The sequence below is a fragment of the Chiloscyllium punctatum genome, chromosome 3 (assembly GCF_047496795.1).
Source record: "Chiloscyllium punctatum isolate Juve2018m chromosome 3, sChiPun1.3, whole genome shotgun sequence".
NCBI classification, from domain to species: domain Eukaryota; kingdom Metazoa; phylum Chordata; class Chondrichthyes; order Orectolobiformes; family Hemiscylliidae; genus Chiloscyllium; species Chiloscyllium punctatum.
In genome coordinates this window covers 51,233,698-51,261,526 of record NC_092741.1, presented here as the reverse complement: position 1 = coordinate 51,261,526, position 27,829 = coordinate 51,233,698, and the positions used below count along the sequence as shown (strand labels likewise).

General features: G+C 40.9%; 1 protein-coding gene across 3 annotated transcripts in view; it reads right to left on the bottom strand.

Moving 5' to 3' along the window:
- ascc3 (activating signal cointegrator 1 complex subunit 3) overlaps window positions 1–27,829 on the bottom strand; it is a 550,255-nt gene that overhangs the window by 144,062 nt on the left and 378,364 nt on the right. For all 3 annotated transcript variants that reach the window (XM_072553139.1, XM_072553156.1, XM_072553148.1), the window contains exons 24-29: window positions 26,543–26,711; window positions 25,264–25,484; window positions 24,953–25,038; window positions 22,256–22,422; window positions 16,483–16,628; window positions 6,498–6,618 (exon numbers count right to left, since the gene is read on the bottom strand). In XM_072553139.1, coding sequence (XP_072409240.1) covers window positions 6,498–6,618; window positions 16,483–16,628; window positions 22,256–22,422; window positions 24,953–25,038; window positions 25,264–25,484; window positions 26,543–26,711 — 910 coding nt within the window. The remainder of the gene's footprint in view (window positions 1–6,497; window positions 6,619–16,482; window positions 16,629–22,255; window positions 22,423–24,952; window positions 25,039–25,263; window positions 25,485–26,542; window positions 26,712–27,829) is intronic.

The window sequence follows — 27,829 nt, the reverse complement described above, 5'->3', positions numbered from 1 at the left end:
AATCAATACACACATTTATGTCATACAGCTAATTAGCTCAGCCATACAGCTGTAATTAGCTTGACCCAAGATGATCAGGAACTGTCAACCTGATAACACAGTAGTTACATTTGAGAATTTATTTTTTCAGCTATTACCTAATCAATACAAAATGTATTCTCAACAGAATCAGTGAGCACTAGTTAGCAAAATAAGATAGGTATATTTTCACACTTCTGTATTAAGGCCTTTATTCTTTTCAGTCTAATGTTGCGCTTCTTTATTAAACCAAATGCATTCTACCTGGACAATTTTTTCCATAAAGCAATAGATCTTGAAAATGGTACGCTTTATTTACAATTATTGCTGTTAGCCTTTGGTGATGTTACTGGTGACAACTAGAGGTGAGAATTGGGAACAAGCACTGTTAGTAAAATTGCTGTTTTCCATCAGAAAATGTTGCTTAAATTAAACATATGGCAAGTGTTACATGTTGATCTTAAGGTTGAATTTGGACTACTCATTTGATTCAACATTAGGTATGGGATAATTCTCACTGATGGTAGAACTATAGACCTGTGAGTCTGACATCGGTGGTGGGTAAGTTGTTGGAGATAATTCTGGAAAATAGGATTTACATGCATTTGGAGGGGTAAGGAATGATTAGGGATAATCTGCATGGTTTTGTGCAAAGGAAATTGTCTCACAACTTGATTGAGATTTTTGAGGAAGTAATTCTGGGTAATCCAAGATAGAGGAGGGGAAAAATTGTGGGTGTAAGAGCTGTTCCTTTTTTGAGATATTTTAGATGTTGGAGGCGATTTCCTCATTTTCACAGAACATAAAACATTACAGCGCAGTACAGGCCCTTCGGTCCTCATTGTTGTGCCGACTTGTGGAACCAATCTGAAGCCTATCTATCTTACACTATTCCATTCTCGTCATGTGTCTATCCTAGACCATTTAACTGCCCTTAAAATTGGCAAATCTACTACTGTTGCAGCAGTGCATTCCACGCCCTACTACTCGTTGAGTAAAGAAACTACCTCTGACAGCTGTCCTATAGCTATCACACCTCAATTTAAAGCTATGTCCCCTCATGTTAGCCATCACTATCCGAGGGACAAGGCTCCCACTGCCCAACTATCTAACCCTCTGATTATCTTATCCATCTCAATTAATTCGCCTCTCAACCTTCTCTCAAACGACAACAGCATCAAGTCCCTCAGCCATTGAGGAATTTACAAGAGCTAGGGGGTGTAATGGATGGCAGTTATAGGAAGGGAGAAAAGCCACAGATACAGTCAGTCAGTTAGATGGGTTAACTCCAGGAAAGGTAGAAGGGATAGGCAGGCAATGCAGAAGCCTCCTGTGGCTGTCCCTGTTTCAAACAAGAATGCTGTTTTGGAAAAACGTAGGGGATGAGGAGCTGTTGCAGGGGAAAAGGGTTCACATTTTTGGATCATTGGAATCTCTTCTGGGGTAGAAGTGACATGCCCAAGAAGGACGGATTGCACCTGAATTGGAATAATACACTGGCAGGAAATTTGCTAACGCTGTTCAGAAGGATTTAAACTATTAAGGCGCAGGGCAGAAAGGAATAAAGCAGAGAACAGGTAGAACTGAGAAATTAAGCAGCATTTACTTCAATACAAGAGGTCGAACAGGGAAGGCAGATAAACTGTGAGCATGGTTAGGAACATAGGACTGGGATATCATAGCAATTACAGAAACGTGGATCAGGAATGGACAGAACTGGCAGCTTAATGTTCCAGGATACAAATGCTACAGGAAGGATAAAAAGGGCGGCAAGAGAGGGGTGGGGGGGGAGTGGCGTGTTTGTTTGATAGCATTACAGCTGTACTGAAGGAGGATATTCTCAGAAATACATCCAGGGAAATTATTTGGGTGGAACTGAGAAATAAGAAAGGGATGATCACCTTATTGGGATTGTATTATAGACTCTGTAATTGTCAGCAAAAAATTGAGAAACAAATTTATAAGGACATCTCAATTATCTCTATGAATAACAGGGTGGTTATGGTCGGGAATTTTAACTTTCCAAACATAGACTGGTACTGCCATAGTGTTAAGGGTTTAGATGGAGAGGTATTTGTTAAGTGTTTACAAGAAAATTTTGATTCAATATGTGGATGTAACTACTAGAGAAGGTGCAAAACTTGACTTACTCTTGGGAAATAAGGCAGGGCAGGTGACTCAGTATTAGTGGGGCCAGTGATCATAATTTTATTAGTTTTAAAACTGTGATAGAAAAGGATAGACCGGATCTAAAAGCTGAAATTCAAAATTGGAGAAAGACTACTTTTGATGGTATTGGGCAAAAACTTTCAAAAGCTGATTGGGGTCAGATATTGGCAGGTAAAGGGACAGCTGGAAAATGGGAAGCCTTCAAAAATAAGAATCCAAGAATTGGTAGATAATATATTCCTGTTAGGGCGAAAAGAAAGGTTGGTAGGTGTAGGGAGTGTTGGATGACTAAAGAAATTGAGGTTTTGGTTAAGAAAAAGATGGAAGTACATGTCAGGTATAGTCAGGAGAGATTGAGTGAATCCTTAGAAGAGTATAAAGAAAGTAGCAGGGAAACCAGGAGGACAAAAAGGGGACGTGAGATAATTTTGGCAAACAGGGTTGTGGAGAATTCGAAGTGTTCGTATGAATACATTAAGGACAAAAGGATAACTAGGGACAGAATAGGGCCCCTCAAAGATCAGCAAGGCAGCCGATGTGTGGAACCGCAGGAGATGGGCGATATACTAAACGAGTATTTTGCATCAGTGTTTATTGTGGAGAAGCACTTGGGAAGATATAGAATGTGGGGAAATAGATGGAGATATTTTGAAAAATGTCCATTCTACAAAGGAGGTGGTCCTGGATGTCTTGAAATGCTTAAAGTGGATAAATCCCCAGGACCTGATTGGGTGTACTCAGAACTCTGTGGGAAGCTAGGGAAGTGATTGTTGGGCCCCTTGCTGAGATATTTGTATCATTGATAGTCACAGGTGAGGTGCTGGAAGATTGAAGGTTGACTAACATGGTGCCACTATTTAAGAAAAGACAGGCACCATAGACCGGTGAGTTGTTGGAGGGGATCCTGAGGGACAGGATTGACACGGATTTGGAAAGTCAACAATTGATTAGGGATAATCAGAATGGCTTTGTGTGAGGGAAATGATTCCTGATGAAGGGCTTATGCCCGAAATGCGATTTTCCTGCTGTTCGGATACTGCCTGACCTGTTGTTCTTTTCCAGCAGCACACTCGCGAGGGAAATCACAAAATTGATTGAGTTTTATGAAGTAGTAACAAGGAGATTTGATGAGGCCAGATCAGTAGACGAGTGATTTATATGGACTTCAGTAAGGCGTTTGACAAGGTTCCTCATGGGAGACTGGATAGCGAGGTTAGATCTCTTGAAATACAAGGAGAACTAGCCATTTTGATATAGAAATGGCTCAAAGATAGAAGACAGAGGGTAGTGATGGAGGGTTGCTTTTCAGATGAGAGGCCTGTAGCCTTTGGAGTGCCACAAGGATCGATGCTGGGTCCACTACTTTTTGTCATATATATAAATGCTTTGGATGTGAACATAGAAGGCATAGTTAGTAAGTTTGCAGATGACACCAAAAGTGGAGGTGTGGTGGTCAACGAAGAAGGTTACCTAAGAGTACAATGGGATCTTGATCAGATGGGCCAGTGGGCTGAGGAGTGGTATGTGGAGTTTAATTTGGATAAATGCAAGGTGCTGCATTTTAAAAAAGCAAATCAGAGCAGGACTTATACACTTAATGGTAAGGTCCTAGGGAGTGTGGCTGAACAGAGATCTTGGAGTGCAGGTTCATAGCTCCTTGAAAGTGGAGTCACAGGTAGATAAGATAGTGAAGAAAGAGTTTGGTATGCTTTCCTTTATTGGTCAGAGTATTGAGTGCAGGAGTTGGGAGGTCATGTTGTGGTTGTACTGGACATTGGTTGGCCACTTTTGGAATATTGTGTGTAATTCTGGTCTCCTTCCTATCGGAAGGATATTGTGAAAATTGAATGGGTTCAGAAAAGGTTTACAAGGATGTTGCGAGGGTTGGAGGATTTGAGCTATGGAGAGAGGCTGAATAGGCTGGGGCTGTTTTCCCTGGAGTATCAGAGCCTGAGGGGTGACCTTATAGAGGTTTATAAAATCATGAGGGGCACGGAATAGACAAGGTCTTTTTCCTGGAGTGGTGGAGTCCAGAACCAGAGGGCATAGGTTTAGGGTGAGAGGGGAAAGATATAAAAGGGACCTAAGGGGCAATTTTTCACACAGAGGTTGGTGAGTGTATAGAATGAGCTGCCAGAGGAAGGGGTAGAGGCTGGTATAATTAAAGCATTTAACAGGCATCTGGATAGGCATATGAATAGGGAGGGTTTAGAGGGATATGGGCCAAGTGCTGCCAAATGGGACTAGATTAGGTTAGGATATCTGGTCGGCATGGACGAGTTGGACTGAAGGGCCTATTTTGGTGCTGTACATTTCTGTGACTCTATTGATGAGCATGGAGTGGTAGACATTATTTACTTGGATTTTAGTGAAGCCTTTTATAAGTTTCTACATGGTAGATTGATTAGTAAAGTTTGATCACATGGGATTCAGGGAGAGTTGCCAATTGGATACAAAATTGGCTTTATGTAAGCGGACAGAGGATGAGAGTGGAGGATTGTTTTTCGAACTGGAGGCCTGTGACCAACAGTGTTCATAGGAATCGGTACAGGGTCCGTTTTTGTTTGTCATTTAGAGATGATTTGGATGTGAATATAGGAGGTATGGTAAGTAAGTTTGCAGATGACACCAAAACTGGAAGTATAGTGGACAGTAAAGAAGATTATCTAACATTGTAAAGACATTTTGATCAGTTGGGTCAATAGGCTGAGGAGTGGCAGACAGATGCAAGGTATTGCATTTTGGTAAAACGAACAAGGACAGAACTTATACCAATAATGGTAGGGTCCTGGCTAATGTTGTCGAACAGAGAGAGCTAGGGCTTCAGGTACCTAATTGTTTGAAATTTGTGTCAAGGTAGACAGCATGGTTAAGAAGGCATTTAGCACACCTTTGTTGCTCAGACCATTGAGTATAGGAGTTGGGATGTCATGTTGAGGTTGTACAGAATGCTGGTGAGGCCTCTTCTGGAGTACTGTGTACAGTCTGGTCACCATGCTATAGGAAGGATATTACTAATTTAGAGAGGGCTCCAAAAAGATTTTCTGGGATGTTGCCAGGACTGGAGTGTTTGAGTTATAAGGAAAGGCTGGATAGGCAGGGGCTTTTTTCACTGGAGTGGAGCAGGTTGAGAGATGATCTGAGAGAAGAATGTAAAATCATGAGGGACAAGGATAGGGTGAATAGCAAATGTCTATTCCCTAAGGTGGAGGAGTTCAAAACTAGGGGGCATATTTTTAAGGTGAGAAGAAAAGTTTTCAAAAGGACATGAGGGGCACCTTGTTTTACACAGAGGTTAGTGTGTGGAATGAACTGCCAGAGGAAGTGTGGATGTAGGCACAGTTATAACATTTAAAAGCTTGGATACGAACATAAATAGGAAATGTTTGGAGTGGTTTGGGCCAAATGCTGGCAGATGGGATTAGTTTAGTTTGGAAACATGGTGTGTGCGGACTAGTTGAACCGAAGGATCTGTTTCCATGCAGTATGACTCTATGGCTACCATTTGTCAATCATTAGTGTTAATTTCATTTTAAATTAAAATACATGTCTGGAAGGAAACATTGAGTACCAAAACAGTCACAATACACTGCATTCCTTTATTACTTAAACTCCAAATGAGCTTACTTACATTGCTTCTATCACACTTTAAAAAGTACCACTAAATGTTATTGGCTACAGATGCAGAGCAATTATTACAGGATGATATTAATTTACTTTTTAACAGTTGAAACAATTGCACAGGAATCCTGGAGGTGTGCAGCTGCTTTGCTCCAATACTTTTCTTCTTGTAAAAGACATTTTATCATGCGTAGAAAGTCTGTACATTGCATTCATCAGGTCACACGGCCAATTAATTTTTATAATATATTTGTTCATGGGAATGTGGACGTTGCTGACGAGGCCAGCATTTATTGTCCATCTGTAATTGCCAAGAGACAGTTAGGAATTAACCACATTACCATGGGTCTGGAGTTACATGCCGGCCAGACTGGGTAATGATAGCAGATTTCCTCTGCTAAAGGAGATGAGTGAACCAGATGTTTTGTCCCCATTGACATGGGCTGCATAGTCACCATTAAGTCAACTTTATATTCCATTTTTTTGTTGTTTTACTGAATGCAAATTTCCCCATGTCCAGAACATTAGCCTGTGGTTCTGGTTTGCTAGTCCAGTGATATTGCCACTATATTACTGTCTCATCTATAATATCCGACAGCAATGGATAGTTTCAAGAACATAAACAGCAAAAAAAGTAAGATTCAATATTTTATAGATTGTTTTGCTATCTAATAAATTCTAATATTTACCTTGGAATGTCGGCTTGTTCATACTGGCCATGCGGGGGCAGTAATGCTGGCCTGGGAAGCCATGAATATGCACTTCAAGAGGAACTGGGCGAACAGATGGTCGAAAGTTAAACAAACCATTCTAAATTAAACAGGAAAAGAAGTACAATGTTAATCCATATTATTTTAAAGATGATTTAAAGTATAACTTTGATCTTTAATATTCACTTAAGGCACACAGAGTTACAAACTCAATAAACAGGCTGGCTCTCCTTTGAAATATATTCACAAGGATAGAGCCTGTTGAAATAAACAAACTCCTGTGAGGCCAACAGGACCCATCCTTATTGCTGAGTTACTTGATTTAAAATGAGGCAGTGTTTTAAGTGCTACATTTGTCCTTAAAGTCTTTGGATTAGGCAAGGGAACATTAGGGGAGATTTTGTGGCATCCGCAAGAGTGGCAAATGGGATGATCGGGGGTGACATAATTAAGCATGTGAAATTTCAACTTCCCAACAGCGGACTGAAAGACAGAGATCAAGTCACAGGCATGTTGTGGTATGCTGAGTATCATGCTGGCATGTGGCAAGTTCATACAGGTAATAAATTTGCACAGAGCCAAGAGGATCTGTTAGTGTAAAACTGTTTTTATTATGTTCTAACTTCAAGAGCTTTGTGGTACTTAGCTCATGATCTGCACCAGTTGAATTTGTAGAATTCTCGGTCAAGTCAATGGATTTCCCTGTTTAATTTTATGGCCAAAGGGAGGAAAACAAGAGAAAGATTGCTTGCATAGAGGTTTCGTACTGACAAGACTGAGTCAGTTTTGAAGGGGGTTGTTCAATGGAATTGTAGCACACAGGAAGAGGGATCCAGGAGAAGACAGAGGGCGGGTCAGTGCATGGAAGGGTAAAGTGTCCTGAAAGTGGAGGAGGAGGTCAGGACAGTCAGTCAAGATAAGAAAATGAAGGGCCTGTTGTAGTGTTACCCAAATGTGCATCCTCTCAGGGTGTTGGCAGGAGGAATACTTACAGTACTTCCAGTCCATCTACAATGTTTTATTTAGTCCTGCTGAGTGATATTGCACAATGTAATTTACAATACAAGGTACTGAGGGCCAGCTGAGTCTGCATATTAAGCCAGGTCTCTCAGACTGACAAGTACATCATTGGACACTAACATGAACATCAAATAAAGAGCAAACAAAACATAACAATATTTAATTCCATTGTAAAGGGAATATTCATAACTCAAAAACAAAATCAGAAATTGCTGGAAAAACCAAATTCTCTGGCAACATCTGTGGAGAGAAAAGAGAGTTAACTTTACAGGTCCTGTGACTCTACTTTAGGATCTCTGATTCCCAGCATTCACAGTTCTGTTTTTTTTTTGTTTAGCAATATCCACACTCCCCTATTGTCATCTTACACATCAACTGTGAGGCTATAAACCAATTGACTTCTCTGTCAAAGCTTACCTCAACAAATAAAGATGGTGCACACATGAATAAAGTGAAATCAATGCAATGCCAAACACTTAACTGAAATTTAATGTTGAGAAACCTCTAATAGTATTTGGACTCTCAAGACTTATGGGAACGGAAATGCAGCAGGAAATGAGGGGAAAAAAGAAGAGTTTAAGTTACTTACAGTTCCGATTAAGAGGTTGGGAATGGCATGCGCCCAGCCATTGAGAAATTTTATGATACAAAAAGGAGGTCTCTGTACTTGTGCTGGCCAAAAGGAAGGATTAGCCAACACAATTTCACTTCCAGCTTTGGTACACAGCCTTGCAGTTTGTGTACTTGCAATTACATTTCCAAGGGCCATGTGGAAAGATAGGGTTTATGTCTATTTCAGAGATAGGAAATCAACAGAATAACAAACTAGTTTGCTCCCAGTATAATTGTACTTTTCCATTCCATCAAGTCTGGTACTGGGTAATGAACCCTGCCAGGTGTTAGATTTGGAGGTAGGTGAGCACTTTGGTGATAGTGACTACAATTCAGTTATGTTTACTTTAGTTATGAAAAGGGGTAGGTATATACCACAGGGCAAACTTTATAGCTGGGGGGGAAGGCAATTACGATGTGATTAGGCAAGATTTAGGACGGATAGGATGGGGAAGGAAATTGCAGGGGATGGGCACAGTTGGAATGTGGAGCTTATTCAAGGACCAGCTACTGCGTGTCCTTGATGAGTACATACTGGTTAGGCAGGGAGGAAGTTGTCAAATGCAGGAGCCATAGTTTACTAAGGAAGTTGAATCACTTGTCAAGAGGAAGAACGCGACTGATGTCAGGATGAGATGTGATGGCTCAGTTAGGGTGCTTTAGGGTGACAAATTAGCCAGGAAAGACCTATAGAGAGAGCTAAGAAGAGCCAGGAGGGGAAATGAAAAGTTGTTAGCGGATAGGATCAAGGAAAACCCTAAGATTTTCTATAGGTACATAAAGGATAAAAGAGTGACTCGAATAAGATTATGGCCAATCAAGCATGGTCGTGGGAAGTTGTGCGTGGAGTCAGAGGAGATAGGGGAAGTACTAAATGAATATTTTTCATCAGTATTCACACCAGAAAAAGACAATATGATCGAGGAGACTATTGAGATACAGACTACTAGACTAGGTGGGATTGAGGGGCATATGGAGGTGGTGTTAGTAATTCTGGAAAGTGTAGAAATAGATAAGTCTCCTGAGCCGGATGGAATTTACTTGAGGAATCTCTGGGAAGCTAGGGAGGAGATTGCCGAGCCTTTGGCCTTGATCTTTATGTCGTCATTGTCTACAGGAATAGTGCCAGAAGACTGGAGGGTAGCAAATGTCCCCTTGTTCAAGAAGGGGAGTAGAGACAATCTTGGAAATTATAGACCTGTGAGCCTTACTTCAGTTGTGGGTAAAGTATTGGAAAGGGTTATAAGAGGTAGGATTTATAATCATCTACAAAGAATAAGTTGATTAGGGATAGTCAACACGATTTTGTGAAGGGTAGGTTGTGCCTCACAAACCTTGAGTTCTTTGAGAAGGTGATCAAACAGGTGGATCAGGGTAAAGCAGTTGATGTGGTGTATATGGATTTCAGTAAGGAGTTTGATAAGGTTTCCAATGGTAGGCTATTCCACAAAATACAGCGGGAGAAGATTGAGGGTGATTTAGTGGTTTGGATCAGAAATTGGCTATCTGAAAGAAGACAAAGAGTGGTGGTTGATGGGAAATATTCATCCTGGAGTTCAGTTACTAGTGGTGTACCACAAGGATCTGTTTTGGGGCTACTGTTGTTTGTCATTTTTATAAATTACCTGGACAACGGCATAGAAGGATAGGTTAGTAAATTTGCAGGTGACACTAAGGTCGGTAGAGTTGTGGTTAGTGACGAAGGATGTTGCAGGCCACAGAGACATAGATAAGTTGCAGAGCTGGGCAGAGAGGTGGTAAATGGAGTTTAATGCGGAAAAGGGTGAGGTGTTTCACTTTGGAAGGAGTAACAGGAATGCAAAGTACTGGGCGAATGATAAGATTCTTGGTAGTGTAGATAAGCAGATAGATCTCGGTGTCCAGGTATATAGATCTTTGAAAATTGCCACCCAGGTTGATAGGGTTGTTAAGAAGGCATAAGATGTGTTAGCTTTTATTGGTGAGGGATTGAGTTTCGGAACCATGAGATCATGCTGCAGCTGTAAAAACTCTGGTGTGACCACATTTGGAATATTGTGCACAGTTCTGGTCACCGCATTATAAGGAGGATGTGGAAGCTTTGGAAAGGTTCAGAAGAGATTTACTAAGATATTGCCTGGTATGGAGGGAAGGTCTTAAGAGGAAAGGTTAAGGGACTTGAGGCTGCTTTTGATAGAGAGAAGGAGGTTAAGAGGTGACTTAATTGAGGCATATAAGATAATCAGAGGGTTAGATATGGTGGACAGTGAGAGCCTTTTTCCACAGATGGCGACGGCTAGCATGAGGGGACACAGCTTTAAATTGAGGGGTGATAGATATAGGACAGATGTCAGAGGTAGTTATTTTTTATCAGAGAATAGTAGGGAGTGGAACATACTGCCTGCGCGTAGAAGACTCGCCAACTTTAAGGATATTTAAATGGTTATTGGATAGGCATATGGACGAGAATGGAATAGTGTATGTTAGATGGGCTTCAGAGTGATTCTATAGGTTGGCACAACATCGAGGGCCAAAGGGCCTGTACTGCGCTGTAGTGTTCTATGTTCTATGTTCTAAGTCATACAAAGCTGAAAGACAACATCCTCAATGGCTTCTTTTCAGCTGAATGATACATCCACTCTTAAATAACTCCATACAGGCCAGTATTCTGTCACTGAGTCATCCCTTATTTACAGACTTTGACACTGATCCAGTTTCCTCAGAACCAGCTCTCAGTGAACAGAACCTCTGACAATTCTGTTTTTATCTGTCAGCCAGGGTTTCCTGATTGGACTGATTAGCAGCCCCCCAAATCAGGGAACCCATATTCTATGTGATCCACCTGGCTGACCTCATTACGCACTCCAGGCCCAACCAAGATAACCAGCCAGGCATGCTGCCTTGATGTTGACATCTTCTTTATATCCTTGGAATCATGGCCAGGAGGAAACAGTTCTTACATAATTTAAAATAAAATAAAATGGAAAGTGAGTGAAAAACTCAGCAGGTCTGCAGGCATTGTGTGGAGACATAAACAGAGTAAAACAGACTCTTCTACAGTCCTGAAATGTCATCGGATTCTCTTGTCACTGATGTCGGCAGACCTGCTTTGTTCTCCAGTACTTTGTTCTATTTCAGAGTTTCAGTATCCACAGCATTTCACTTTTATAAGAGGCAGCTCTTATATCACCTTAAATTCCACCAACCAGTATGAATAGGCTAGAATGAAAGTCCTGTAGGATGTGATAAAAGTACAGTGGAATGAAATGACAGAGAAGTGAGTATCCGTAGCTTGATGCATCGGGGAAAGAGAGAGCAAATCTAAAACAATGAGATCAAGCATGATGGATGAGCAGGACATGATGGATCCAACAGTTTCTGACAAGTGATAATGGGACAGATTAAATTTAGAAATGCTGAGAAATTAGAAAAGAATTTTGGCAGATATAGGTATAAAGTTTGGGGCAGAGGTAGAGATCTTTTTATTACTCATTGATGTGATGTGGCCAACGCTGTCTAGGTCAGAATTTATTACCCATCTTTAATTGCCCTGGAGGTGGTGTTGATGAGCTGCCTTTTTGAATCATGGCTAATAGTGAGACACACATTGCTATTAGGGAGGAAATCCCAGGATTTTCATGCACTGAAATGAAGGAAATATGATTCAGTTTCAAAAACAAGTACAGAAGTAGCTGGAAAAGGTCAGCAGGTCTGACAGCATCTGTGAAGAGAAATCAAAGTTAACGTTTTGGGTCCGGTGACCCTTCCTCAGAAATGTTATGAGGAAGGGTTACCGGACTTGAAACATTAACTTTGATTTCTCTTCACAGATGCTGCCAGACCTGCTAAGCTTTTCCAGCTACTTCAATTTTTGTTTTGGATTTACAGCATCCACAGTTGTTTTGGTTTTGATTCAGTTTCAAGTCAGGATGGCATAAAGCTTGGATAGGAACTTGCAAGCAGTGGTATTCCATACAGCTGCTGCCTTGCACTTCTAGGTGATCGAAGTCATAGGTTTGGAAAGTGCTGTTAGAGAAGACTTGGTGAGTTACTTGTATAATAATACACGCTATTGCCATTGTGCGATGGTAGAGAGGCAGTGAATGTTTGTGATCATGATGTGAATAAAGAGTAACAATGGTTAAGGGGATGAATATGGCAGATGGACTTGAACCAAGTGGGTTGCTTTGACCTGGCTGGAGTCAAGCTTCTCAAATGTATTTGGAGCTGAACTATTCCAGGCAAGTGCCAAGTTTTCCATTACATTACTGTCCTGTGCTTTGTGAATGGTGGACAAGCTTTGGAGATACAGGAGTGGACATTTCAGGATGCCAGCCTCTGACCTGCTCTTGTAGCGCAATATTTATTTTGCCTGTTCAGTTCAGCTTCTGATCACGGAAACCCCTCGGATATTGATACTGGGGTCTCAATGATGGTAATGCCAATGGAACATCAAGGGGCAATGATTGGGATGGTCATTGGGTAGAACCTGTGTGGCATGAATGCTACTTGCCATTCATCAGCCCTACTTCTGACTTTATAAAGGTGAGAAAGTAATCAATGAAGTAGTAGGAAGTATTTGGGTCTACATTACTATGTGGAACTTCTAAAGTGACGTCCAAGGACTGTCCACAATTACCAACCTGCGTTAGGCCATAGAAAAGTTATAGCACAGAAAGATGTCAGTCAGCCACCATGTCTATACCAGTTGAATAAAATTGCCACACAGTCTAATCTCACTTAACAACATCTGGTCCATAGCCTTGCAGGTTCCAGCATTTCAGGTGCAGATACAGGTTCCTTTGAAATGGGTTGAGGATTTCTACAGCAGTTTTACAGCAATTTCTGTTTTTGTTTGTTTCAGATCTCCAGTATTCAGTTCTTTGCTTTGTTTTCCTTTCCATCATACCCTATTTTCCACCATTTGGCATGCAAATAGTCCTTCATCAGATTAACACCACAATTTTAGAAGACTTCTCCACTTCTTTATTAATGATTGAGATTGGATTAATGGGGTTCGAAGTTGCTGGATTGCATTTATCCTGGCTTTTGTGTACAGGACATACTCGGGCAATTTTCCACATTGTCAGGTAGATGTAGGGTTGTAGCTGTACTGCAACAACTTGACTAGGAGCTTGACAAATTCTGGAACAAATAGTCTTCAATACTATTGCAGGAATGTTGTCAGGGCCCAAAGCCTTTGTAGTATCTAACACCTCCAGCTATTTCTTGATAATCACATGGAATGAGTCAAATTGGCTAAAGACTGGCCTCTGTGGTTCTGCAGATCTCTGAAGGAAGTCAGGAAAGATCAGTTGGTACTTCTGGCTGAAGACTGTTGTGAATGCTTCAGCCTTAACTCGGCCCTGATGTGTTAGGCTTCCCCATTATTGAGGTTGGGAATATTTGTGAGATTGCCTCCTCCCCCTCTAGTGAGTTGTCCACCCATTCACAATTAGATGTGGCAGGATTGCACAGTTTAGTTTTGATCCATTGCTAGTGGAATCACTTAGCTCTATCACTTGTTGCTTAGCACTGTTACTTTCATTTCACAGTTTCACCAATGACAACGCCTTATTCTTATGTCTGGCCCTGCTACTGCATGCCCTCCTGTTCCCTTCTTTGAACCAGGTTTATACCTCAAGCTTTTTTATGATTCATTTGTGGGACATGGGTGTCACTGGCTGGCCAGCATTGATAGCCCATCCCTATTTGCCCTTGAGAAGCTGGTGGTAAGTTGCCTTCTTGTATCACTGCAGGTCCATTTGCTGTGGGTTGACTCACAATGCTGGTAGGGTGGGAATTCCAGGATTTTGATCTAACAACTGTGAAGAAACTGCAGTATGTTTCCAAGTCAGGAAGGTGAGTGACTTGAAGGGGAACTTGCAGATGGTGGTGTTCCCAAGTACCTGTCCTTCCAGATGGAAGTGGTCGTGGGTTTGGAATGTGCTGTCTAAGGATCTTTGGTGAATTTCTGCAGTGCATCTTGTAGATAGTACACACTGCTGTTACTGACTGCCGGTGGTGGAGGGATTGAATGTTTGTAGATGGGGTTCCAATCAAGTAGGTTGCTTTGTTCGGGATGGTGTTAAGCTTCTTGTCTGTTGTTGGAATTATACCCATCCAGGCAAGCGGGGAGTATTCCATCACACTCCTGACTTGTGCCTTATTGATGTGGATAGGCTTTGGAGTGTCAGGAGGTAAGTTACTCGCTGCAGTTTCCCTAGTCTCTGACCTGCTCTTGTAGCCACTGTGTTTATGTGGTGAGTCCAGTAGAGTTTCTGGTCAATGGCAACCCCAAGGATGTTGATAGTGATAGTGATACCCGTTCTATGTCAAGGGGGAATGGTTGGAGTGGGGTGATGGTCATTGTCTGGCATTTGTGTGGCGCAAATGTTACTTGCCACTTGTCGGCCCAAGCCTGGCTAATGTCCAGATCTTGTTGCATATGAGGAAGGACTGCTTTAGTATCTGAGGAGTTATGAATGGTGCTGAACACTGTGCAATCATCAGAGAACATCTCCACTTCTGACCTTATGACAGAGGAAAGGTCATTGATGAAGCAGCTGAATATTGTTGGACCTAGGACACTGCCCTGAGGGACTCCAGCAGAGATGTCCTGGAGCTGAGATGACTGACCCTTCACAACCACAACCATCTTCCTTTGTGCCAGGTATAACTCTAACCAGCAGACTGTTTGCCCCCTGATACCCACTGATTTCCAGTTTTGTTAAGGATCCTTGATGCCATACTCGGTCAAATGAGGCTTTGATGTCAAGGGCTGTCACTCTCACCTCACCTCTGGAATTCAGCTCTTTTGTCCATGTTTGAAACAAAGCTGGAATGAGATCAGGAGCTGAGTGACCCTGGCAAGATTAGACTGGGGGTGATGCTGGACCATATGACTGGAGCTGGTGGCCCATAATGCAGCTCATGGATAGTCAGTCTTGAGTTGCTAGATCTGTTCAAATTCTGTCCAACCTACTACAGTGATAATGCCATAGAACACAATAGAGGGAAATCTCAATATGAAGGTGAGACTTTGTCTCCACAAGGATTATGTGGTGGTCAGTCTTGGCTATGATGAGATCAAATATGTTTCCCTCTTGTTGGTTCCCTCACCATTTGCAGCAGACTCAGTCTAGCAGCTATGTCATTTCGAACTAATCAGTTTGTCAGCAGAGGTGCTGCCAATGCACTCTTACTGGTGGACATTGAAGTCTCCCACTCAGACATTCTGTGTCCTTGCCACCCTCAGCACTGCCTCCAAGTGCTGTTAACCATGAAGAGGTACTGATCCATCAGCTGGCATGGGAGGGAGTTGGAGCCAATGATATTAGGTTGGGGGGAGGGCTAGTGGTGCAGTACATGGTAATGAGCAGGAGGACTCCTTGTTTGACCTGATGTTGTAATTTATGATTGTACGAGCATGACTATTTTTGGCTAGTCTACAGGACAGTTTTCCCAATTTTGGTACAAGCCCCTATATATTGGTGAGTAAGACTTTGCATGGTTGACAAATTGGATTTCCTGTTGTTGGAAATTTGGTCAATGATGGATTGACCTTCCAGTGTCATTCCCTTCTTTAGACTTTGCAGTAGCTTGATACAACTGGCTGCCACTTCAGAGGGTAGTTGAGAATCAACCATATTGCTGTGGACCTGGGATCACATAAAGGCCAAAGCAGGCAAGACTATCAGACTTTACTTCCTAAACGCCATTAATGAACCAGATAAGCTTTTACATTATTCGATGGGGTTACATGATCACCCTTAGGTTAACATTTTTAATTCCATATTTTACTAAATTCAGATTTCACCATCATTATGATAGAATTTGATGCCATGTTCCCACAACATTAACCTAGTTGCATGCCAAGTGTACATCAGTATGATAATTCCATTTTTGAACTGTCAAGTATTTATTGTATAAGCTGTGCCTACTTGCACCGAATGCAGTACACTATAAACAGAAAGGCCAAATGTCCTAAGCATTCAAGCTATCAGTTTTCTTTGAGGTAATAAAATCAAGGCCACAGAAGCTTTAAAATGATAGAAGGCAGTTTAGTGTTAAATGCGAAGTGAGTTATACAAGTTCTGTTAAAAGATACATGGCCTCAGTCAAAAGATGCATTTTTATTGTTAACTGAAATGCACCATCAGTGATATAAATGACAGGCACATTCTTCCATCACTGTCAGTTGCAGCTTGCAAATCATAGATTGGGTTCGGCAATGTACCATTAGATATGTGCTCACAAAGTGCACAGACACATATAATTCATTTGGCATTAAGCCCATTATCTGTAACTGCTCCCTATAGTCTAATGATTTTTTTTCTAATATTGTTCTTACCTGTCGGATACCTAACCAGTCAGCCAGGTCTTTGGCATTTGCCAGTGCGGTCGATAGCCCCACTATCCTCACAGGGCTATCTGTGTGAGAGGAGATGAAACTAGTTCTGGACACAATTACTTCCAGCACAGGACCTCTTTCATCCCCTGAAAATAAACACAATTTATGCTGTTGCATTATTTTTAAGCATTAATCAATTTTATAAACAACACTTTAATTATTAAGCTCAGATAAAACTAAATCCATGCTTTCAACAGCAGCAATGGCAAATTATGGTTCTTCAGTTAATGTGAAGTACATTGTTTACAAAACAGTACAGCAAGGTATAAATTGTGTTAAAATAATCACAACTGTAGTTACAATCCAAGGTAACTTGTAGTCAGACGCAAACACGCGGTTGATGAAATGGAGTGCAAACTTGAGAGCTTGGAATTGGTTTCTGCTCTACGACAGGGGAATTAATTAGCTGTTTGATGAGCATCTGGTAAGTGGGTGTGGTCTATTATATTCTTAAAATTTGAAATATTTCACAAATTGCAGTAAAATTAAGAAAATATAAAAACAGTGACATTAATAGGTGAATAATATAACTAAATAACTAAGTAAAACTCATTAACTTTGGCAGGATACGTTATGTGACAATAATTTAATTGTCATTACTTTCACCAAAGTTAATCTAACTACCCTGGTTGCTTTCTAAATATTTGTTGGATGTTAGTTATCTTAATAGCCATTTAATCAACTTTGAGGGGAATCTTACAGGAGTTCGAGTGACATGGCTATGACAAGATGTATACCACACCGATTTTCCAATGAAGTATTCAATATATTTGCTATATTTTCCTTGGGTTCTTTTAAAACGCAGAGATACAACTCACAGGGACAAACATTTTATCCTTTGGAATTTGAATAGATTTAAAAAACTTCTCTTTTTACTTTAGATATGGTTATACATTTCTAATCTCAGCTGAGCAGTCTCTAAGACAACAGTATAGAAGTGGTAGAAATATTGATAAGCCTTCATTCTGTCTCTGTGTGCTGCACATCTCTGGTAGAACTGCTCCTCAGTATGTCTTTCTTCCTCAGAATAATTTTTATAAACATCCTTGCGATCCCATCCATTGCCAGCATTTCCTTTAGATAAAGGGCTGAAAACTGCTCACAATAGTTCAAATGTGGTCTGACCAGAACCTTCTCAGTCTTAACAGTATCTAGACCTCTTGAAATGAATGCTAACGTTGCACTTGCTTTCCTAACTGCCAAGTGAACTTTCATGTTAACCTTAAGAGATGCCAAACTAGGACTCCTAAGTCCATTACTGCTTCAGATTTCTCAAGCCTTTCCCCATTTACACTTCTCTTCTTTCAAATGAAGTGCATAACTTCACACTTTCCCTACATTGCATTCCACCTGCCACTTTGTCTGTTGAAGTTAGTTTACAACATTTTTTAAATGACCTGTACTTCCACCTGTATTTGTGACATCTGCAAACCTAGCAACAATGACTTCAGTTCCTTTCTACATTGTTAATGTATAATGTGAACAGTTGTGATCCTAACACTGACCCCTGTGGAACTCCATTTGTCACTGGCTGCCATCCTGAAAGGGACCCTTTATCCCCTCTTTCTGTCTTATGCCAGTCAGCCAATTCTATATCCACACCAGTATCTTGCCTCTCGTACCATGGGTTTTCATTGAATGGTCTCCTGTGCGGCACCTTTTCAAAGGCCTTCTTGAAGTCCAAATAGATCACACCCACTGGCTCACCTTTATCTAAATTTATCATTAACACCTCAAAGAAGTATAACAGATTTGTTAGGTGTGACCTCCCCTTGACGAAACCATGCTGACTCAGCCCTATATTATCATGTACTTCCAAATACTCCACAATCTCATTCTTAAAAACGGACTCTGAAATTTTACCAATGTCTGAGGTCAGTCTAACCAGCCTATAATTTCCCATCTTCTGCCTCCCTCCCTCCCTCCCTTCTTAAACAGAGGCATTACATTAGCCATTTTCCAGTCCTTGGAACTTTCCCAACTTCAGTGATTCCTGAAAGATCACTGCCAATGCTTCTACAATCTCCTCACTATCTCCTTCAGAACCCTGGGTGGAGTCCATTGCTCCAGTGATTTATCCAGTCAGCTTCAGTGGTTAGCATTTCTGCCTCATAGCACCAGGGATGCAGGCTCGATTCCAGCCTTAGACAACTCTCTATGTGGAATTTGCATGTTCTCCCATGTCTGCATGGGTTTCCGCTATGTGCTGCAGTTTCCTCCCACAGTCCAAAGGGATGTGTAGATTTGATGGATTGGCCATACTACATTGTCCTGTCATGTGCAAGATAGATGGATTAACTATGGTAAATATGGGGTTTGGGTGGGATGGGCTTTAGAGGATCGCTGGTGGTCAAATGGCCTCTGTCTGCACTGTAGGGAACCTATGAACATCTCTTTAGTGATGGCCTCTGCCCCTGAATCTCGAAGCTCTGGTATACTATAGGTATCTTTCACTATGAAGACTGATGCAAAGAACTTATTCAGTTCCTCCACTATTTTTTTGTTGCCCTTTACTACCTCTCCAGCTTCATTTTCCAGCTGTCTAATGTCTACTCTTGCCTCTTTCTTACCTTTGAATATCTAAAAAATAAACACATTTGCAATCTTCTTTTATATTACTAGCTTGCTTCATCTCAGGAGATCAGAATGCAGAATCAATTGGGTGATGGTAAGGAACAGCAAGGGAAAGAAATAGTATGGAAAAGTAGGGAGAAGTAGGGAAAATGATTGTATGTGGTCTGCAGGCCCTGTAATAGTAACCACAATGTAGGAGAAAGTATAGAAGAAGCAATTTGGGTACTTGTGGTATAACGAGTTTAATCTACATACACATGGAAAGATCAGACTATCAGTCATAGCCTAGATGAAACATAGAAACATAGAAAGCAGGAATAGATTATTACGTCCTTTGATCTGATCTGCCATTCAATATTATTATGGCTAATGATCCAACTCAGTCCCTATTCCTGGTTCCACTTCATAGGGCTAAAGAGATCAAAGACTAAGAACTCTATCCAACTCTTTGAAAACATTCACTGTTTGGCCTCAACTACTTTCTATGGCAGAGGGTATAAGGAGTTCATAGAATGCTTTTGAGTTAATTGCTTAGAACAGCGTGTTCTGGAACCATAGAAAAATATATGTTTGACATGATTTTGTGCAATTTGACAGAATTAATGACCTAAGAGTAAAGGCACCCCATGTAGCAGTGACCAAAACTTTTACACTGCAATTTACATTGAAAGGACAAGGAATGGGTCTAAGACTAATTCTTTAAACTTGAATAAAGGTAACAATACTGAGACGAAAGTTGAGCGAGTTGAAGTGAACTGGTATTCTAGGCTAGGAAGTGGATCAATAGAGATACAGTGACAGACATTCAAGGAGGTATTTCAGAATATTCAGATAGCTGTTCATACTATAAAGAAAAATTCCAATTGGAGGACCCATTATCTGTGGTTTACTAAAGTAGCCAGGGAAAACATCAAGCTTAATGAAAATGCATCAATCTGGAAAGTAGCAGGCCAGATGATTGGTCAGAATATAAAGAAAAGCGAAGTTGCAAAGTCACTGAAATCTGATTATTCCATCCATTTGAGGCGTACAATTAATAAAGTCACTTTAATTTTCTATGGGGGACCAGAAAACTAAAGTAATTCTCACATGTGCCACCTCAAGTAGATGACATGATCAGATTTCAAGTAAGTTGGAACATGTGTTTTCCGTTTATTTATCTTCTATTGCCATCAAGACTGCAGATCAATGTGCTTGTATAAAATCACCGATGTGACCTTAACAATTCAGCTTTTTGTGCTGATAGTACTTGTACTTGTAAGGGTGAAACCCATACATATAAAGGATCAGGATATTGGTGCACAGTATTTCGTACATCATACCCAACAATCTTTAGTAATAGAGAAAAAAAGAGGTGTCAGCACCCATGGCGCAAGGCTACCTTAGAAAGTTTCTATTCATCACCTGTGAAGACGAGGTGATTCGGTCTCAGTTATTCAAAGCAATTAACAATGAGGAGTTTGTGATATTATTCTTTCATAGTCTCTTGGCAGCTCTTTTCAAATTTGGATTCTAAATACAATTCCCAGCAATAAACTAAGATCTTAATCTCAAATTCCATTGATTTGATGTAATGAAACAGGAATCAGACAAGCATAAGATGCAGTTTATATAAACGAGTAGCATGCCAAAAAATCTAATGCATGCTTAATGATCTTTCTTCTCATTTGGCATTGGCTACCCACCATTCACAGGCTGATTTAATTAATTCTAGCGGTCAAGATTTCAACAGCCCAGCCATATATTCATTTGTTTCACAAGTTAGGAAATTTCCAAGTTCAAGTGTCTTTCTTGAATTAGTTATTTGTTGCTGATTCATTGGAACTGTAATACAGTCCAAAACCAGCACGTGCATGTCTTAGTTTGATGTAACACTAAGATAATCAGTGTTGCAATGTTCCCAACAATTTATCATTCCTCACTTGTGGCACATGGGACCTTGTTAAATTGATAGATAGGTCCCTTGATGTTGCCATGGAAATCCTCCCCTGGATTTCCACCCTTGACCACTGAAAGCTTTGAGCTTTCAGAAGAACGGACTGGCTATTAGAGAGCCGCCGTACCCTAAACCATTACCGTCACTGTTGGAGAGATACCCACTCCCACTCCAGAACAGCCACCCGCCTCCACCTTCTCGGGACATTAGCCGACACTCCAAACCCAACCCACACTCTTGTACAGATCTCTATCGATCCATACTCTGGAAGAGAACTCTAGCCTCACACAGTCTTCTACAGACCAAAATTCATACTCCAGTACTGATCCTCACCCTGGTCTGATACACACCAGGATCACAATCCTCACTCAAGTAGACAGTTCGGTTCCACCTCAGTGTAGACTTCTACCACTCTCTAGAAGACAACCCTGCTTCTGTCTTAGCCCAGTATAGAACCTTACTATAACCCTTATTCTAACACATACTTCAATTCCCACCACATACAAGAGCCCTATCACAACATCCATTCTGATACAGACGTCAACCCAAGCCCTCACTCATATACAAATTTCTACTCCATCCCCCACTTGGTGTTTTGAGCTTTTTTTTCACCTCCACACTTTATGAACTCAGTTTCTTGCCTTGGTATTATGGAGGATATTAAGTGTGTCAACCTGTTGAGAATATGATCAAAAGCAGCCAATTGGTCTCCTACATGGCATCAGCATAATTAGACGCAATAACTCCTCCAGATCCTCCAATCATAGGTTCCTTCCCTGCCAGCCTTGCTGCTTTTCCAACCATTGATCCAGTGTCGAAAGGAACAAAGACAGACAAGGAGGGAATCTCTGACTGAAGGAATTGATGATGCTTGCATGGCAAAGACAGAATCGCTGATTGGAGGATTAGTTCCATCTCTCTCCAACCATCTCTTTTGCTCTCTCTCTCAATCTGCTTGTCGAATTAGAACATGCAGTCAACTTCCACATTGACTGATTTACAGCAGAGTTGCATTTTCATGCTTTTGAAAAAGAAATCCCCGTATGTTGAAGTAGCCCAGGTTACAATGTTTATTTGAAATAAATCTGTCAAACAGCAAAAATTCCTCATCCTGCTGTTTGGATAGAAAAGACATGATTAAAATTCAGGGGAGGAAAGAATGTATAGAATTAATTAACAAAACTAATATCTTGCAATGCTTACCTAATAAATGGATCTCATCAATAATGATGATTGACACTTTCTGGACATAGCTTCTATTTTGCCAACTTCTACTGATGCCATCCCATTTCTCAGGGGTTGTGACAATGAGGTCAGCTTTTGCAATTGCTTTCATGTCTGGAGTCACATCTCCTGTCAGCTCCACGACACTAAAGACAGATAAATGCTATTATTCCCACAGAAGTCAAGTGATAAATGAAGAACTGGAGGCAATCAGCTCCACATACTTTTGTTAGCATTTATTCACAGAATACACATTTCAAACATGCACCACCTAACCCATCCCTACTTGCAGTTTGACCCTAATTATATGAATCCACGTGAACCCCTATTTAACATCGACCAATGAAAATAATCATCACATAACAAACAGATTCTGCTCTCTTCCTTTAAATAAAAATTAGGTTCAATATATAACAAAGAAACAAATAAATCAAAAGACCTCCATATTCTACACAAAGAATTATGTTGTGGCCTTCTCCAGGGCCTCATTTAATTCCATCTACATTTCTTATAGTGAAACAATCAGATTCCTGAAGAAGGGCTTATGCCCGAAACGTCGATTCTCCTGCTCCTTGGATGCTGCCTGCCCTGCTGCGTTTCTCCAGCACCACATTTTTCAACTCTGGTACTCCAGCATCTGCAGTCCTCACTTTCTCCACAAAGTTAAAGGGGTGTGGCAACCAAGAAAGAATAACACAAGAGAATACCAGAGCTTGCAAAATATTCAGGGATACAGCTGGCACTAGCATAGAGAATACCTTAATGATCTGATCTTGGTGTGTGGGAACAATTTCAAACTTTGCAAATGACACTAAACTTGGAAGAACTGTAGACTGTGAGGAAGACAGTGTGGAACTCTCAAACAACATTGGCAAGTTACTGGAGTGTGTGGGTAGGTGGCAGATCACGTTCAATGCAGAGAAGTGTAAGGTGATGCACTTTGGTTGGAAGAACATTGAGAGACAATATTAAATAGTGGGTACAATTCTAAAGCAGGAAGAGTTTCTCCCTAAGCAGAGGGACCTGGATTAATGTGCACAGATCATTAAAGGTGGCAGGACAGGTGGAGAGAACAGCTAATAAAACATAGTATGTTCTTGACTTACTGAAATGCTGCCAAGAACAGTCCTGGGAGCTCAGACACTGTCTCCAAATGACTGACTGCCTGCCCTTTCTCGCCCCACACTTTCTCTGGAGTTCTACACAAGGATGTACCCTCAACCCTCCTCTTCCTGAGATAATCTTTCCAACATTGCCTTGTATAGGGAAAAGGCGGAATCTGTCAAGAAGTTTTAGTAAAAAGTTCTATGTGTGGCTATGTTTGTGTGTGCGCTATTTGGAGACTCATCTCCCACAAGGCAGCAGCAATCTTGTTGTTGGTGTCCAGTCTGGTTGCCCCAGAGAGGGGGGTGGGGGGCGGATGGGGTTTGGGGGTGGGCAGGGGCCGGACGGTATTGGACGGGGTTGGGAGGCAGGCAGAGGTGGGGCTGGGGGGGGAGGGGGGGGGGGGGAGGGCTGCTGTGTTGAATGGGGTTGGGAGGTGGGCAGGGGCTCGTGCAGGGTATGCTGTTGTCTTGTCTCCGGAGAGGAAACCGGAGCACCCGGAGGAAATCCACGCAAACACGACATGGGAAGAATGGGCAAATTCCACATAGACAGTCGCCTGAGGTGGGAATTGAACCTGGGTCCCTGGCGCTGGACTTAACAGAAAACTCGGAGCCCTAGAGAATAGGCATTTAATCAATTAACCAAATAATCAATTATTCTTCTCACAATCCAAAGATGTGCAGGTCAGGCAAATTGGCAATGCTAAATTGCCCATAGTGTTAGATGCATTAGTCATTTGCCCATTAGTCATGGGTAAATATAGGATAGGGGGATGGTCTGGGTGGGTTACTCTTCGGAGGGTTTGTGTGGGCTTGTTGGGCTGAAAGGTGTGTTTCCACAGTGTAGGGAATCTGATCTAATCTACTCAGGGTATGGAATGCACTGCCTGGAAATGTGGTGGAGGCAGGTTCAATTAAAGCATTCAAAGGGGCGTTGGATAATTATTCAAAAATTACATGCAGGGATTGGGTAAAGCAGGAGATTGGCACTAGTTAGCAGAATCAATGAAGGTACAATGAGCAAACGGCCTTCTTCTTTGCAATAAGAATTCTGTGATTCTGGAGCCGACCATTACAGAGTTGTAGGTACTTATTTAATGGAGATATACATTCCAGACATGCACCTCCTAATCCAACCTCAATACTAGTCTGTTTCTATCCAATATGAGCGCAACTAATTCCCTAGTTAATACTACCACCTGCTAAAAATTAAATACAATTCAGATATAATTTACATCATGGACATGTCATTTGCAAGTTAAAAGATTCAGCAATTATGAATATGTTTTATTTTGACAATTAAATTACAGTTCTCTTAATCTTGTGAGCTTGATACTTGGTCAAGTTTTAAGAAAGAATCTCAAGCTTGGGACATTTGGAGCTGGGTATTTGGTTGGCATTATACTAGAAATTCAAGATTACAGCAAGGTGACGTTTTGGATATAATGCCCACATGTACACCTGCTTGATTTAATTCTACTCCAAACAACAGCAAAAATGTGCAGTTGATTTGTTTCACCACTGAATACCTCATTTGATAAAAAAAGATCCCATTCAGGTTGATGCTTACTTTTTACCCAGCTTTTCTGTAATCCTGACTTTCCAATCTTCAATTCGCTCACGGACAAGTGCTTTCAGAGGAGCAATGTAAACGGCCTAAAAATCATACAAGAGTTCAAAGGTAACAAAATTAAGCTTCAGGAGTCAAATTCCTGAACAAATAACAGGCAATAAAAACTCAGAACCTAAGTTTCAAAGAGGGCAAAAGTATTTTTTGAGAGAAAGCTTTTATGATAAACCTTCTCTAAGCCTTTATAAAAGTGTAACTTAAATAACTCAAACAAATATGCTACTAAGAGACAAACTTAAACCCAAAATTACCTTAGATGTTGGGTATTTGTTGAAAAGGCGAAATATTGCCAGTTCAGCTGCAACCGTTTTTCCAGACCCAGTGGGAGCTCCAAGCAGTACATTACAGTCGGTATGATAGAGGGTGTGGAATATCTGAGTCTGGATTGGGTTGAAGTGTGTGAACTTGTACAGTGCCTCATACTCTCGATTTCCCAGAGCAGTGATGGGCAATGGCTGCAGGTCAAGCAATTCTATAAAGCACAAAAAATTCAAGCATGTAATATCTATGAATATACACATGCGACCAGACAAGATGGAAACAAGCAGATAATGTCAAAAGATTAAAAAACCCTCTTACGGTGCAAAAGACAAGGTTTGAATTGCAATGTCTTTATTCAAGAGAGATGGACTAAAAAACAAAAAATCAGACAAAATGTTTCCCGATTTGTTTGGGGACAGATACAACTCAACATGAACACTTTCTTTGAGCAAAATACAAAATGTTTTTCTAGCTAAATTGTTAATATCATTATGTAGCACTGGCATACAACATGTCTTTTTTTTAATGAAAAAGTTATTGAAAGCCAATCACTGGAAGTAATGTCTGCATTGGAAGTGTGATCAATGCAGTTTTGTGATCGAATGCAGCAGCCAGTATGCAGACAGCAAATTGCCACAAGGAGTAAATAAATGACCAGACGTTGCTCAATTATTGCTTCGAGGAAAGATTATCTGGCGTTTATATGACCAGATAATCCTAGGCAGGATATCAGAAGAGCACATCTTCCTGCTTCTCTTGGCAGAGCACCCATTTAACTGCATAGGTAGGAACGTAAGTTTAATATCTCATATGAAAGGTGGCATCTTTGACAATCTACCCTTTCTTGCTACTACAGTGAAACATCTGATGCTAAGTCCTGGAGTAAGGTAGAAGTCACAATCATTTTTGATTCAGGAGTGACACTGTTGTCACTTTGGTCTAGCATGGACTATGGTCACTATTCATGTGAACCTGGGAGCAATCTCATCTAACGTCTCCACATTTGCTTTTCCAGTTAGAGTCAATGGAAAGTGGTGCAAGTTCGAAATGTGACTGATTTTCAGGTCTCTGAATGATGCTTGCTGAGGCCACTTGTAAAGGCTTTGATCATCAACCTGAATGAGATCAGCTAACAGCGCTGTATTGTATTGAAGCTGGGACCAGATATGCATTGATTAAACTACTGAGCCACTTAGAGTGCTGAGCACTATTGAAAAGTATCTTCAGTCAACCAACAATACATTAGTTGGCATATCATAGCTATATTACCGGTATGAGGTGGATGTCTCTCTGGCAAAATCAAATGTTGAAAGTTTATTATGCACACAGCTTCAGCTCCCAGCCACCGATCAGACACAGCCCGGATGTAGTATTGAGAGGGCAACGGCTCAAAAATAGGAATGGTAAATACCAGCAGCTGTGGCTCTTTGGACAAAACCTACAAGCAATATAAAACAAAATAGAAAATGAAGTACTTTGTCCACTCCCAAAATGCCTTTAATTTGCAAGTGTCTATTATTCAAACTTCCAAGAGAAAACAAAACAATTACATCATGCACATGAACAGTTCATAAAGATTCTCATCTAGAGTACAGACATTCTGTTAACTGCATATTTGTCCTCGTGACCCATCTTGTTCTAATGGAAATCTCACCATATTGATGCTCTGGTTATTTTGGGTAAAGGGTGAAAACAAGGACAAAACAGATACTGTCATAATAAGACACACCTATTTGAAAACCTGGATATAGCCCAAAGTTTTAAAGATAACTTATGATTACCATGATTCAAATAGGTGGAAGGCACTCAAAACATAGATCCTGACATTTAGCATTCCAGCGTGGATTCGGAGAAATTCTACCGAGGTGTTAGATCCACTTTCATTGAAGATGTGAAATTTTCTAGCTAATACATAATAGTACATGGCTCAGGACAAAGAGTGAGGGCTTATAGGTTCCTGGATGTAGAGGTCCTTGTGGAGGAAGTCCAGAAGAGACTGATTCCTCTTGGAACCCTCTTGTCACTTTGGTCTAGCACTGACTATGGTCACTATTCATGTGAACCTGGGAGCAATCTCATATAATGGCAGGAATGCTGTCATTCAGAGCAATAAATGCAATAACTTTTGCTTTTCCTGTTAGAGTCAATGGAAAGTGGTGCAAGTTTGAAATGTGACTGATTTTCAATTCTCTGAATGATGCTTGGACTATGTGTAGGAGGCCGCACAGTCAGTTAGAAAAAAAGGTACCTGTGCATTTAAATAACTGGCAGAATGGTCAAGAACTAGACCAACCTGATTCAAGGTGAATGGCAGAAAAAAAACAAAGGTGGTATGAGGAACACCATCTTAACCAAGTGAATGTTTAGGATCTGGAATGCACTGCCGCAGCATGTGGTGAAGGTAGGTTCAGTCATGATTTTCAAAGGGGAATTAGGCATTTATTTGAAAAGATATAATTTGCAGGGCCATGGGGCAAATGCTGGAGTAAGTAGGACTGATTTGCTGTTTCAGAGAGATGGGTGGAACAATTATAGCATTGAAAGAAGTTACTCAAT